Source organism: Muntiacus reevesi, chromosome 4 (genome assembly GCF_963930625.1).
Source record: "Muntiacus reevesi chromosome 4, mMunRee1.1, whole genome shotgun sequence".
In the NCBI taxonomy this organism is placed as follows: Eukaryota; Metazoa; Chordata; class Mammalia; order Artiodactyla; family Cervidae; genus Muntiacus; species Muntiacus reevesi.
This window is the reverse complement of record NC_089252.1, coordinates 22,892,736-22,909,475: the sequence shown is the minus strand read 5'-3', so window position 1 is coordinate 22,909,475 and position 16,740 is coordinate 22,892,736. Positions and strand designations below refer to the sequence as shown.

The following is a 16,740-nucleotide window of genomic DNA, read 5'->3' as shown; positions in this document are numbered from 1 at the left end:
CGAACTGGTTCAAAATTGGGAAGGAATACGTCAAGGCTGTATATTATCACTCTGCTTATTTAACTTATATGCAGGGTACATCATGTGAAATGCGGGGCTGGTTGAAGCTCAGTTTGGAATCAAGATTGCCAGAAGAAACATCAATAACCTCAGATATGCAGATGTCGCCACCCTATGGCAGAGGGTGAAGAGAAACTAAAGAGCCTCTTGATGAAGATGAAAAGGAGACTGAAAAATTTGGCTTAAAACTCAGCATTCAAAAAACTGAGATCATGGCATCTGGTCCCATCACTTCATGGCAAACAGATGCGGAAACAATGGAAACAGTGACAGACTTTATTCTCTTGGGTTCCAAAATCACTGCAAATGGTGACTGCAGCCATGAAATTAAAAGATGTTTTCTCCTTGAAAGAAAAGCTACGACCAACCTAGACAATATATTAAAAAGCAGAGATATTACTTTGCTGACAAAGGTCAGCCTAGTTAAAGCTATGGTTTTTCCAGCAGTCATGTATGGATGTGAGAGGTGAATTATAAAGAAAGCTGAGCAGTGAAGAATTGATGCTTTTGAACTATGGTGTTGGAGAAAACTCTTGAGAGTCCCTTTGCAAATAGATGGGGAAGTAGAAACAGTGACAGATTTCATTTTCTTGGCTCCAAAATCACTGTGGACAGTAACCGCAGCCATGAAATTAAGAGATGCTTGCTCCTTGGAAGAAAAGCTATGACAAGCCAAGACAGTGTATTAAAAAGCCCATGATATCACTTTGTCAACAAAGATCCATATAGTTAAAGCTATGGTTTTTGCAGTAATCATGCATGGATGTGAGAGTTGGACCATAAAGAAGGCTGAGCACTGAATAATTGATGCTTTCAAACTAGGGTACTGGAGAAGACTCTTGAGAGTCTCTTGGACAGCAAGAAGATCAAACCAGTCAATCCGAAAGGAAATCAACCCTGAATATTCCCTGGAATATTGGGAATTCCCTGGAAAATTCCCTGAAAGGACTGATGTTAAAGCTCCAATAATTTGGCCACTTAATGGGAAGAACCGACTTATTGGAAAAGACCCTGATGCTGGGAAAGATTGACGGCAGGAGGAAAAGGGGGCAACAGAGAATGAGGTTGGTTGATGGCATCACCAACTCAGTGGACATTAGTTTGAGCAAACTTGGCAGATAGTGTGACGGACAGGGAAGCCTAGTGTGCTGCAGCCCATGAGCTCACAGGGTGGATCTAAATCTACCTATTTTAGATCAGTTTCTTCCAACTCCCTTATTCCATCTCATCCCTTCTGACACTTCAGTCCAGTGTGTTTCAGTGTTTCAGGCTTGCTTATTTCTGGATTATTCTACATTGCCTATGCACTGGCGTAAGTCACTCCAATTTTAATTCAGGTGCATATTCCCTACACTGCCTAAATAAGAACAAAATACAAAATTTTCAGGGAAAGAAAATTCTAAGAATTTCAAATCTAACTCACGAAAGAAGCTTATAGAAGATATACTTTAGTGACAAGAAACAAAACAGTACCAAATCAGAGATGTCTGATAAACAGAAAGAGCTGTGTGTTAAATTTGGAATATTATCAAACATTTATTGTATAAATTAATAAGAAATTATCTTAACATAGGAATTATTAAATATATAGACATAACATGAAAAATTGAATATATGTCAGATCATATGGCCCTTAAACTGTTCATGAAGAATCTAATGATATTGATTATGCTTCACATCCAGTAAATGTAATATGTGTTCCAAAAATTCTAACAATTAGTAGTCCCAAAACATGTAAATAAAACACATCTTAAGAAAAAAATCAACTCTAACCATTCTAAAGTGAGTTTCATCTAAAAATATGGTTTCAAACTATATAAGGCAAAAAAGAAATAATAAAGAAATACACTATCATACTGAGATATATTTTAATATATCTTTCATAGCAATTGATACATTAGTCAGAAAATAAATCAGAAATATAAAACAGTTAAATAGCACAACTATCACAGTTCACAAAATAAACCTATTTAGAACTGTACTCTACTATCAGAGAAAACATTTTTCCAAAACCAAAAATTTATGCAAGTTACCTATATAGTATTAAACAAATCAGTCTTAAGGAAATATAAATAATATATACTGCAAATACTATCTGTATTAAAAAAAAAGTATTTACATTAAAAATCAACTTAATATTCAGTGGAGACAGAAGGGTTAACATGTCTAAGAATGATCACAGATGATTTTGAAGACAGAGCTTGCCTTTGACAAAGTTCTAAGAAATTGGTTAAGGTCCAATTTAGTAAAACTACCCAAATAAATGGAGAGATAGATTATGTTTATGTTTAAGGATCCCATCATAAAGATCTCATATCCCCATCATATAATCCATAAATGAATGTGATTCCATTTATAACTCTTAATAAAAGAATAACCTGAAACTCAAAGGGAAGTATAAGATTAGGGGATTCATCATAATAGATAATCAAAACTCATTATACAAGTTTATTAATGTAGACATTAAGTATTGAGATAAAGATGTTAATAAGAGGAAACAAAAAGAGAATAGAAAGAGAGATACACACAAAATAATAAGGAAGCCCCATAGTGACATAGGTGGTTCAATATTAATATGTATATATTAATATAGAAATAAATACTCTAAATTACAAGTAGCCATAGTACAAAGCTAATGTCAGTATTTTTTTAAATGTTAATTATGAAAACTTACCGTTTTTTCTAAAGCAGCTAATTCATTTTTTGATGACTTTGTTTCCCTCAATACTTCGGTCACTGCCTCTTCATTCTCCTCAATATTAATATTAATATCTTGTATTGATGTACAGTAGAAATTAAACAGATTGCTAAGTTTTTCTATCTCTTTCCTAAGAGAAAAAACACAGTTGACTTTATCCACATTGAAGGGGAAACTATATCTTAAATTATATTTGAATTTGCTCCTGACTTAACAATGTAGATCAATGGAATTTATCTATTCCTAAAGGTTTTTCAACCCAAAGAAGCTCCTGAAAAGTACTACTTAGATATAAAGAAGTAAATAGGGAGGAAAAAAATTATGTTTCTGATGGAAAGAACTGAAAGAACAGTGAATGATTTGTCAATTTTTAAAATAAGCCACCATTTGATTTGATTTCAAGGGAGAGACCTAAGCAGCACCTTTGATTCAGAGCCTGGATAGTACAGGGATATGAAAGGCAATTTTTAAAAAGCAGAAAAAAGGAAGAGAAGAGAAGAAGCTGCAAAAGTGGAAAGACCGTACATTATTAAAGCTCTGGGACTTCCTAGGCAGTTCAGTGGTTAAGACTTCGCCTTCCAGTGCAGCAGGGTGTGGGTTTGATCCCTGGTCAGGGAGCTAATATCCTACATGCCTCACAGCCAAAGAACAAAACCATAAAACAGAAACGATGTTGTATCAAATTCAGTAAAACTTTAATGGGAAGGGATGGGAGGTGGGAGGTGGAAGGGAGGTTTAGAGGGAGGGGACACATGGATACCTGTGGTTGACTCGTGTTGATGTGTGACAGAGGCCAACACAATATTATGAAGCAATTTTCCTTCAATTCAAAATAAATAAATCTGGGGGGGGGGGGAAATGGTCCACATCAAAAAAAGAATCTTTAAAAAATTTAAAAAATATATAAACCTCTGATTTACTGTCTTGTCTCCCTGACGGTCACAGTAGCCAAAAGGAGTAAACTGCAGTTCTGGAAAATAAGGGGCTTACTTAAGGAAGAGTAATTGCTGAGGAGATTTTTGTTCCTAGGCGACCTTCCACAAAAAAAGACCAGTGCTAATCTGTAAAAACTACATAATCCTTTATCTTATCTGGTAGGAAGAAAACGGGTTCCAAATATAAAAGTCACTTTAAAGTATGGTCTTATAGTTTAATGCATGAAAAAATACAGTGAGAAAGTGACAAAAATATCATTTGCAGAAAATATTAGCAAGGAATACAGGTAAGCCCAACTTTTTAAAGAAACCATAAGCAAAATAATAGAGTGGTAGATTTACCTGAAACCCATAAAAGAGATTAAAGAGTAAATCATTTGCTTGTAATAAAATTCTACAATGCAATATGGAATGGAGAAATTACCCAATAGACAAATGAGCAGATAAGATAAATAAGAATTCACAAGAAAATAAATGCTAGTGACCAATAAATATATGGTGTGTTTATCGAATTCACCCAGCCTCTCAGGCACTAACTCTAATTTTAGGAGTAGAGTCAAATTAAACTGAAAGATATAATCTTACAACAGAAATCAAAATTAAAGGAACAAACAAATGAGATTCCTCTTTACCCTTTCAAATCTGGAGAGTATAGTTTTCCTATCAGAATTCTATTGATCTTCCAGATCAAAAATGAGTGGTTGGGAGTCTCAGCATTTAAAACATACATGTGTGGTTCAATTTTATTCATTTGAAGTTAATTTTTGATGTAAGCCTGTAATGCTATGAACCTTCCCCTTAGCACTGCTTTTACAGTGTCCCATAGGTTTTGGGCTGTTGTGTTTTCATTTTCATTCATTTCTATACATATTTTGATTTCTTTTTTTATTTCTTCTATGATTTGTTGGTTATTCAGAAGCGTGTTATTTAGCCTCCATATGTTTGAATTTTTAACAATTTTTTTCCTGTAATTGAGATCTAATCTTACTGCACTGTGGTCAGAAAAGATGACTGGAATGATTTCAATTTTTTTGAATTTTCCAAGACCAGATTTATGGCCCAGGATGTGATCTATTCTGGAGAAGGTTCCGTGTGCACTTGAGAAAAAGGTGAAGTTGATTGTTTTGGGGTGAAATGTCCTATAGATATCAATCAGGCCTAGCTGGTCCATTGTGTCATTTAAGTTTTGTGTTTCCTTGTTAATTTTCTGTTTAGTTGATCTATCCATAGTTGTGAGTGGGGTATTAAAGTCTCCCACGATTATTGTGTTACTATTAATTTCCTCTTTCATACTCATTAGGGTTTGCCGTACATATTGTGGTGCTTCTATGTTGGGTGCATATATATTTATAATTGTTATATCTTCTTCTTGGATTGATCCTTTGATCATTATGTAGTGTCCTTCTTTGTCTCTTTTCACAGCCTTTATTTTAAAGTCTATTTTATCTGATATGAGTATTGCGACTCCTGCTTTCTTTTCATCTCCATTTGCGTGAAATAGTTTTTTCAGCCCTTCACTTTTAGTCTGTATGTGTCTCTTGTTTTGAGGTGGGTCTCTTGTAGACAGCATATATAGGGGTCTTGTTTTTGTATCCATTCAGCCAATGTTTGTCTTTTGGTTGGGGCATTCAACCCATTTACATTTAAGGTAATTATTGATAGGTGTGGTCCCGTTGCCATTTGCTTTGCTGTTTTGGGTTCACGTTTATACAACCTTTCTGCATTTCCTGTCTCGAGAAGATTCTTTAGCATTTGTTGAAGAGCTGGTTTGGTGGTGCTGAATTCTCTCAGCTTTTGCTTGTCTGTAAAGCTTTTGAATTCTCCTTCATATCTGAATGAGATCCTTGCTGGGTACAGTAATCTAGGTTGTAGGTTATTCTCTTTCATTACTTTCAGTATGTCCTGCCATTCCCTTCTGGCCTGGAGGGTTTCTATTGATAGATCAGCTGTAATCCTTATGGGAATCCCTAAAATTACTAGAGCTAATCAATGAATATAGTAAAGTTGCAGGATATAAAATTAACACACAGAAATCCCTTGCATTCCTACATACTAACAATGAAAAAACAGAAAGAGAAATTAAGGAAACAATACCATTCACCATTGCAACTAAAAGAATAAAATACTTAGGAGTATATCTACCTAAAGAAACAAAAGACCTATACAGAGAAAATTATAAAACACTGATGAAAGAAATCAAAGAGGACACAAACAGATGGAGAAACATACCGTCTTCATGGATTGGAAGAATCAATATTGTCAAGATGGCTATTCTACGCAAAGCAATCTATAGATTCAATGCAATCCCTATCAAGCTACCAACGGTATTTTTCACAGAACTACAGCAAATAATTTCACAATTTGTATGGAAATACAAAAACCTCGAAGAGCCAAAGTAATCTTGAGAAAGAAGAATGGAACTGGAGGAATCAACCTGCCTGACTTCAGGCTCTAATACAAAGCCACAGTCAATAAGACAGTATGGTACTGGCACAAAGACAGAAATATAGATCAATGGAACAGAATAGAAAGCCCAGAGATAAATCCACGAACCTATGGACACCTTATCTGTGACAAAGGAGGCAAGGATATACAATGGAAAAAAGACAACCTCTTTAACAAGTGGTGCTGGGAAAACTGGTCAACCACTTGTAAAAGAATGAAACTAGAACACTTTCTAACACCATACACAAAAATAAACTCAAAATGGATTAAAGATCTAAATGTAAGCCCAGAAATTATAAAACTCCTAGAGGAGAACATAGGCAAAACACTCTCCAACATAAATCTCAGCAGGATCCTCTATGACCCACCTCCCAGAATATTGGAAATAAAAGCAAAACTAAACAAATGGGACCTAATGAAACTTAAAAGTTTCTGCACTACAAAGGAAACTATAAGTAAGGTGAAAAGACAGCCCTCAGATTGGGAGAAAATAATAGCAAATGAAGAAACAGACAAAGGATTAATCTCAAAAATATACAAGCAACTCCTGAAGCTCAATTCCAGAAAAATAAATGACCCAATCAAAAAATGGGCCAAAGAACTAAATAGACATTTCTCCAAAGAAGACATACAGATGGCTAAGAAACATATGAAAAGATGGTCAACATCACTCATCATTAGAGAAATGCAAATCAAAACCACAATGAGGTACCATTACACGCCAGTCAGAATGGCTGCTATTCAAAAGTCTACAAGTAATAAATGCTGGAGAGGGTGTGGAGAAAAGGGAACCCTCTTACACTGTTGGTGGGAATGCAAACTAGTACAGCCACTATTGAAAACAGTGTGGAGATTTCTTTAAAAACTGGAAATAGAACTGCCATATGACCCAGCAATACCACTTCTGGGCATACACACCGAGGAAACCAGATCTGAAAGAGACACGTGCACCCCAATGTTCATCACAGCACTGTTTATAATAGCCAGGACATGGAAGCAACCTAGATGCCCATCAGCAGACGAATGGATAAGGAAGCTGTGGTATATATACACCATGGAATATTACTCAGTCGTTAAAAAGAATTCATTTGAATCAGTTCTAATGAGATGGATGAAACTGGAGCCCATTATACAGAGTGAAGTAAGCCAGAAAGATAAAGAACATTACAGCATACTAACACATATATATGGAATTTAGAAAGATGGTAATGATAACCCTATATGCAAAACAGAGAAAGAGGAGAGGGAGGTGGGTTGGGAGACCGGGATGGGGAATTCGTGTAATTCTATGGCTGATTCACATCAATGTATGACAAAACCCTCTGAAAAAAAAAAAAAAAAAAAAAAAAGAGACACAGAAGTACAGAACAGACTTTTGAACTCTGTGGGAGAAGGTGAGGGCGGGATGTTTCGAAAGAACTGCATGTATATTATCTATGGTGAAACAGATCACTAGCCCAGGTGAGATGCATGAGACAAGTGCTCGGGCCTGGTGCACTAGGAGGACCCAGAGGAGTCCGGTGGAGAGGGAGGTGGGAGGGGGGATCGGGATGGGGAATACATGTAACTCTATGGGTAATTCATGTCAATGTATGACAAAACCCACTGAAATGTTGTGAAGTAATTAGCCTCCAACTAATAAAATAAAATTTAAAAAAAAATGAAGTTAATTTTTCTTCTCTCAATGTTATCCATTTCCCCAGTGCAGATAATAAACTATAGATTTTGACTGATTAAGAAGGATCAGTCGCCCTGCCCCGTGAAATGCAAGAACTAAGTATTATCTTAGTTATCTCTTCATCTCTATTTTTTAAAGCATTAACTAATGTGATCGATTCCTCAGCCTTTCAAGAATTTTTCAGTGCCAAAGTTGCCCCCACTGATAATTCAGATTTCATTATTCTTTTATTTGCTAAATCATAAATAAATTTAGAAGAATAGAATGAGAAGAATCATTTTACCTGTAAAGAATTACTACAAGTAGAGCAATCAAGACACAAAAGAATATATGCTGTTTCCATTTATACGGAATTCAAGAACAGACCAAACTAACCACGGTGATAGAAGTCAGAATGGTGATTAGCTCTTTCAGGGAATGGTATTAACTGAGAAGGAAAATTTAAAAAAAAATTCTATATGCTGGAAACTTTTTATATGTAAACCTGAGGCATGGTGACATGAATGCATATACATATACATGTAGATAAAAATCATCAATCTATGTATTTGATAGCACACATAATTGTGTTTCTATATGTCTACTAATTCTCAAAAAATGAAAAAAATAGTGAAGGAAAATTAAACATACCTTTAACACTTTACTTAGTAAATCATTTATGACTCGTTAATGCTTATAACAGAACTTTTAGAAAATATGCTTAAATGAGAAGAAAATTAACAAGTAAGTTACATGGTGTGATAAATAATATTGAGTAAAGAAATTAATAAAAATATGCCTTTAGGCCCTATTAAATGTTATCTATAAAAATCACCAGCTAACTTTTATATTCAAAATTGAGAAGCAAAAATTTTAGAAAATGTTACAAGATGTAGAATGTTTCATTTGTAACTAATATGCACTAACATCTGTTTGTGCCAAATAGATTAATGAAATATTGAATATACGTGTGGTGTATATGTACAGAGACAGAAATAGATAAATGATTAAAATAAGAGATAAATATAGAAACATAATCAACAGCTTCAAGATAAAATAAGAAATAGAGTAAAATAAGAAAAAGTGCAGAAAATTGAGAGCATTACAGTCTCAAATGAAGTTCCTGCCTCCACTTTTTGGCCATATAAATTTGCAGGTTTGTCTAACTGACTTTGACCTTAGTTATTTGACTTGCTATAGTCATTTGAATGTTACCAAAAAGGGATGCAATCGGAGACTTATGAAGTTCATATGTGAGTGTGCCTGCTTGCTCTTCAGTTCAGTTCAGTCACTCAGTCGTGTCTGACTCTTTGCGACCCCATGAATCACAGCACGCCAGGCCTCCCTGTCCATCACCAACTCCCGGAGTTTACTCAAACTCATGCCCATCGAGTCGGTGACGCCATCCAGCCATCTCATCCTCTGTCGTCCCCTTCTCCTCCTGCCCCCAACCCCTCCCAGCATCAGGGTCTTTTCCAATGAGTCAACTCTTCACATGAGGTGGCCAAATTATTGGAGTTTCAGCTTCAGCATCAATCCTTCCAATGAACACCCAGGACTGATGTCCTTTAGGATGGACTGGTCGGATCTCCTTGCAGTCCAAGGGACTCAAGAGTCTCCTCCAACACCACAGTTCAAAAACATCAATTCTTCGGCACTCAGCTTTCCTCACAGTCCAACTCTCACATCCATACATGACCACTGGAAAAACCATAGACTTGACTTGATGGACCTTTGTTGGCAAAGTAATGTCTTTGCTTTTTAATATGCTGTCTAGGTTGGTCATAACTTTCCTTCCAATGAGTAAGCATCTTTTAATTTCATGACTGCAATCACCATCCGCAGTGATTTTGGAGCCCAGAAAAATAAAGTCTGACACTGTAACTGAATGACAGCTCAAATATAACAAATCAGGTGAGTTATGAAAATGATTGCATTCATTAAGTAATATATGTTTTGAGAAAGGACAAGATGATGGAGTAGAAAGACCCTGAGCTTACCTCCTTTCCACACACCCAAATCACAACTATCTGTTGAACAACCATCAGTGCAAAAGACCAACCTACCAAAAAATATCTTCTACAACTAAAGACATAAAGAAGGAATCACACTGAGATGAATAGGAGGAGCATACTAATGATAGAGTCAATTACCATACCCCTGGGAGGCTGTCCCACAAACTGTAGCATAATTACATTGCAGAGAGTCTCCTAAAAGAATAACAGGCCTGAGCCCCACACTAACCTCCTCAGCCTGGGAGTCCTGCATCAGGAAGACGAACCTCCCAGAGCATTTGGCTTGGAAGGCCATGGGGGCTGACCTTTCAGAGTCCAAGAGAACTTAGAGAAATACAGATTTCACTCTTAAATGGCACACACAAAACCTCACATAGTGTGGGACCCAGGGAAGAAACAGTAATTTGAAAGGATCCAGTGGGGAGGAGCTAAGATGGTGGAGGAATAGGACAGGGAGACCACTTTCTCCCCTACAAATTCATCGAAAGAACATTTGAACGCTAAGCAAACTCCACAAAATAACTTCTGATCGCTAGCAGAGGACATCAGGTGCCCAGAAAAGCAGCCCATTGTCTTTGAAAGGAGGTAGGACAAAATATAAAAGATAAAAAGAGAGACAAAAGAGCTAGGGATGGAGACCCATCCTGGGAAGGAAGTCATAATAGAGGAAGTTTCCAAACACCAGGAAACCCTCGCACTGGCGGGTCTGGGGGAAGTTTTTGAATCTCGGAGGGCAACCTAACTGGGACGAAAAAGAAATAAAATCCACAGATTACATGCTTAAAAGCAACTCCCAGCGGAAAAGTACCCCAGACGGCTGCATCCACCACCAGCAAGTGGGGGCGGAACGGAGAGGAGCAGGTGGCCTTGCCGGCCTGAATGCCCTGAGGGCAATCGGAGGGGGCTAACCTGAGATAGCAACTTAAACTGTGGGACAGCAAGAGAGAGAGAGAAAATTAACTGGCGAAAAGCGCTAAACAAACACACTGCGGGCCGTTAGCAGAACAAAGGAAGAACTGAATGATCCCAGAGAAGAGCTAGCTGGCTGCGGACCAGCCCATCCCTCGCCAGAGGCAGGAGGCGGGGGGAGGGGAAAGGGGCAAACGCGACCCAGAAATGGCATCCCCTACCAAACTGCAAACAGGCGCCCAGCTTCTAACCAAAGACTTCCTGAGATCCTGGATGGTTGACATCCACTGGGAGGGTCGCGGATAGAGACCAGCCCCCTAGAACAGACACAAGGCGCACGCACCCCACCATTGCACGTGGAAACTGAGGCAGGGCCTGCAGAGGGGATAAGACGCACCTCACCAGGGGACAGTGCGCTCCTCAAGCTCCTGGCTGCCTGAGCTGCTTGGCCGGGGAAGGCACAAAACGCAGGCCCAACCGAGTCCGCACTTTTGTGGAACACCCGAAAACTGGAACCGCACACTCAACGCAGGGCCCGCCCCCTATAGAGCAGCCTGGAGCCTGAGCAGTGTAGATGGGGAAGCACACACCCATGAGGGGGGGCAAACCCAGTGTGGCCGGAACAGTGCAAGTGCTCCCCACACAGGCCAGTGACACATGTCTGCAGCGCCCCTCCCTCCCCGCAGCACGACTGAACAAGTGAACCTGAACAAGAGAACCTGAACAAGAGACCACCTCCGCCCACCTGTGTCAGGGCAGAAATTAGACACTGAAGAGACTGGCAAACAGAAGCCAAATAAACAAAGGGAACCGCCTCAGAAATGACAGGTGCAACAGATTAAAATCCCTGTAGGTAACACCGACTACACTTGAAGGGGCCTATAGATATCAAAGAAGTGTAAGCTGGAACAAGAAGCTATCTGAAACTGAACCGAACCCACACTGACCGCAACAGCTCCAGAGAAATTCCTAGATATATTTTTACTAATTTTTTTATTAAAAAAATATTTTTTTCTTTTCCTTTAAAAATTTTTTTCTTTTATTTTCGTTTAAAATTCCCTATTACTCCTCTATTACTCCTTCATTTTCATTTTCTTTTATTTTCTTTTAAAGCCCTCTATTACTCCTTAATTTTCATTTTCATTCTCATATATTTTTACTATTTTTTAATTAAAATTTTTTTTTCTTTTTTTTTCTTTTATTTCCTTTTAAAGTCCTCTATTACTCCTTATATTGCATTTTCATTTCACTATAACCTGGCAAAAAAAAAGACCCTATTTTTAAAGTGAACTTCATATATATTTGTTAAATTTTGTGTTTTTGTTTTTGATTATAACTGTATTTTTAAGAGTCTAACCTCTACTCCAGATTTTTAATCTTTTTTTTTTTCCAGTGTTTGATATCAATTTTGGACATTTAAGAATCCAATATTCAGTACCCATTTTTACTCAGGAGTGTGATGATTACTCTCTCCCCCTTTTGACTCGCCTTTTTCTCCCCCAGATCACCTCTATTTCCTCCCTCCCCCTTCTCTTCTCAATCCAATTCTGTGACTCTGTGGGTGCTCTGGGCTACAGAGAACACTTAGGGAACAGAGTACTGCATAGATCTGTCTCGCTCCTCTTGAGTCCCCCTTTTTCTCCTCCTGCTCATCTCTATCTCCTTCCTCCCTCTCCTCTTCTTCATGTAACTCTGTGAACCTCTCTGGGTGTCCCTCACTATGGAGAATCTTTTCACCATTAACCTAGAAGTTTTATTATCAGTGCTGTATAGTTGGAGAAGCCTTGAGGCTACTGGAAGAATAAGACTGAAATCTGGAGGCAGGAGACTTAAGCCCACAACCTGAGAACACCAGAGAACTCCTGACTACAGGGAACATTAAGTAATAAGAGATCATCCAAAAGCCTCCATACCTACACTGAAACCAACCACCACCCAAGAGCCAATAAGTTCCAGAGCAAGACATACCACGCAAATTCTCCAGCAACGCAGGAACATAGCCCTGAGCGTCACCATACAGGCTGCCCAAGGTCACACCTAACACATAGACCCACCTCAAAACTCACTACTGGACACTCCATTGCACTCCAGGGAGAAGAAATCCAGTTCCACACACCAGAACACCGATATAAGATTCCCTAACCAAGAAACCTTGACAAGCCAATCGTCCAACCCCACCCACTAGGAGAAACCTCCACAATAAAAAAGGAACCACAGGCCACCAGAATACAGAAAGGCCACTCCAGACACAGCAATCTAAACAAAATGAAAAGACAGAGAAATACCCAACAGGTAAAGGAATATGAAAAATGCCCACCAAGCCAAAAAAAAAAGAGGAGGAGATAAGGAATCTAACTAAAAAAGAATTTAGAATAATGACAATAAAAATGATCCAAAATCTTGAAAACAAAATGGAGTTACAGATAAATAGCCTGGAGACAAATTGAGAAGATGCAAGAAATGTTTAGCAAGGACTTAGAAGAAATAAAAAAGAGTCAATTAAAAATGAATAATGTAATAAATGAGATCAACAACACTCTGTAGGGAACCAACAGTAGAATAATGGAGGCAGAAGATAGGATAAGTGAGATAGAAGATAAAATGGTGGAAATAAATGAAGCGGAGAGGAAAAAAGAAAAAAGAATCAAAAGAAATGAGGACAACCTCAGGGACCTCTGGGACAATGTGAAACATCCCAACATTCGAATCATAGGAGTCCCAGAAGAAGAAGACAAAAAAAAGGCCATGAGAAAATACTTGAGGAGATAATAGCTGAAAACTTCCCTAACATGGGGTAGGAAATAGTTACACAAGTCCAAGAAACCCAGAGAGTCCCAAACAGGATAAACCCAAGGTGAAACACCCCAAGACACATATTAATCAAATTAACAAAGATCAAACACAGAGAACAAATATTAAAAGCAGCAAGGGAGAAACAACAAATAACACACAAAGGGATTTCCAAAAGGATAACAGATGATCTATCAATAGAAACTCTTCAGGCCAGAAGAGAATGGCAGGACATACTTGAAGTAATGAAAGAGAATAACCTACAACCTAGATTACTGTACCCAGCAAGGATCCTCATTCAGATATGAAGGAGAATTCAAAAGCTTTACAGACAAACAAAAGCTGAGAGAATTCAGCACCACCAAATCAGCTCTTCAACAAATGCTAAAGGATCTTCTCTAGATAGGAAACACAAAAAGGTTGTATAAATGCAAACCCAAAACAACAAAGTAAATGGCAACGGGTCCATACCTATCAATAATTACCTTAAATGTAAATGGGTTGAATGCCCCAACCAAAAGACAAAGACTGGCTGAATGGATACAAAAACAAGACCCCTATATATGCTGTCTACAAGAGACCCACCTCAAAACAAGGGACACATACAGACTGAAAGTGAAGGGCTGGAAAAAAATATTCCACGCAAACAGAGACCAAAAGAAAGCAGGAGTCGCAATACTCATATCAGATAAAATAGACTTTAAAATAAAGGCTGTGAAAAGAGACAAAGAAGGACACTACATAATGATCAAAGGATCAATCCAAGAAGAAGATATAACAATTATAAATATATATGCACCCAACATAGGAGCACCACGGTATGTAAGGCAAATGCTAATGAGTATGAAAGGGGAAATTAACAATAACACAATAATAGTGGGAGACTTTAATACCCCACTCACACCTATGGAGAGATCAACTAATCAGAAAATTAACAAGGAAACACAAACTTTAAATGACACAATGGACCAGCTAGACCTAATTGATATCTATAGGACTTTTCACCCCAAAACAATCAATTTCACCTTTTTCTCAAGTGCACACGGAACCTTCTCCAGAATAGATCACATCCTGGGCCATAAATCTAGTCTTGATAAATTCAAAAAAATTGAAATCATTCCGGTCATCATTTCTGACCACAGTGCAGTAAGATTAGATCTCAATTAGAGGAAAAAGAACTATTAAAAATTCAAACATATGGAGGTTAAATAACATGCTTCTGAATACCCAACAAATCATAGAAGAAATCAAAAAAGAAATCAAAATATGCATAGAAACAAATGAAAATGAAAACACAACAACCCAAAACCTATGGGATTCTGTAAAAGCAGTGCTAAGTGGAAAGTTCAGAGCATTACAGGCTTACCTCAAGAAACAAGAAAAAAGTCAAATAAATAACCTAGCTCTACACCTAAAGCAACTAGAGAAGGAAGAAATGAAAAACCCCAGGGTTAGTAGAAGAAAAGAAATCTTTTTTTTTTTTTTTTTTTAGAAGGAAAGAAATCTTAAAAATTAGGGCAGAAATAGATGCAAAAGAAACTAAAGAGACTAAACAAAAATCAACAAAACTAAAAGCAGGTTTTTTGAGAAGATAAACAAAATTGACAAACCAATAGCAAGACTCATTACCAAATTAACAAAATTAGAAATGAAAATGGAGAGATCACAACAGACAACACTGAAATACAAAGGATCATAAAAGACTACTATCAGTAGCTCTATGCCAATAAAATGGACAACTTGGAAGAAATGGACAAATTCTTAGAAAAGTGTAACTTTCCAAAACTGAACCAGGAAGAAATAGAAGATCTTAACAGAACCATCACAAGCACGGAAGTCGAAACTGTAATCAGAAATCTTCCAGCAAACAAAAGCCCAGGACCAAATGGCTTCACAGCTGAATTCTACCAAAAATTTAGAGAAGAGCTAACACCGCTTTTACTCAAACTCTTCCAGAAAATTGCAGAATAAGGTAAACTTCCAAACTCATTCTATGAGGCCACCATCATCTTAAATCCAAAACCAGACAAGGACACCACAAAAAAAGAAAACTACAGGCCAATATCACTGATGAACATAGATGCAAAAATCCTTAACAAAATTCTAGCAAACAGAGTCCAACAACATATTAAAAAAATCATACACCATGACCAAGTGGGCTCTATCCCAGGAATGCAAGGATTCTTCAATATCCACAAATCAATCAATGTAATACACCACATGACAAATTGAAAGATAAAAATCATATGATTATTTCAGTAGATGCAGAAAAAGTCTTTGGCAAAATTCAACACCCATTTATGATTAAAATTCTCCAGAAATCAGGAATAAAAGGAACATACCTCAACATAATAAAAACTATGTATGACAAACCCACAGCAAACATTACCCTCAATGGTGAAAAATTGAAAACATTTCCCCTAAAATCAGGAACAAGACAAGGGCGCCCACTCTCACCACTACTATTCAACATAGTTTTGGCCACAGCAATCAGAGCAGGAAAAGAAATAAAAGGAATCCAGATAGGAAAAGAAGAAGTGAAACTCTCACTGTTTGCAGATGACATGATCCTCTACATAGAAAACCCTAAAGACTCTACCAGAAAATTACTAGAGCTAATCAGCGAATACAGTAAAATTGCAGGATATAAAGTTAACACACAGAAATCACTTGCATTCCTATACACTAACAATGAGAAAACAGAAAGAGAAATTAAGGAAACAATACCATTCACCATTGCAACAAAAAGAATAAAATACTTAGGAGTATATCTACCTAAAGAAACAAAAGACCTATACAGAGAAAACTATAAATAAACACTGATGAAAGAAATCAAAGAGGACACAAACAGATGGAGAAACATACCGTCTTCATGGATTGGAAGAATCAATATTGTCAAAATGGCTATTCTACCCTAAGCAATCTATAGATTCAATGCAATCCCTATCACGCTACCAACGGTATTCTTCACAGAACTAGAGCAAATAATTTCACAATTTGTATGGAAATACAAAAATCGTCGAATATCCAAAGTAATCTTGAGAAAGAAGAATGAAACTACTACAAAGCCACAGTCATCAAGACAGCATGGTACTGGCACAAAGACAGAAATATAGATCAATGGAACAGAATAGAAAGCCCAGAGGTAAATCCACGAACCTATGGACACCTTATCTGTGACAAAGGAGGCAAGGATATACAATGGCAAAAAGACAACCTCTTTAACAAATG

General features: G+C 37.3%; 1 protein-coding gene across 1 annotated transcript in view; it reads right to left on the bottom strand.

Moving 5' to 3' along the window:
- Positions 1-16,740, bottom strand: part of CCDC178 (coiled-coil domain containing 178) — a 356,491-nt gene that overhangs the window by 277,595 nt on the left and 62,156 nt on the right. The window contains exon 9 of the mRNA XM_065934984.1: positions 2,735-2,888. Coding sequence (XP_065791056.1) covers positions 2,735-2,888 — 154 coding nt within the window. The remainder of the gene's footprint in view (positions 1-2,734; positions 2,889-16,740) is intronic.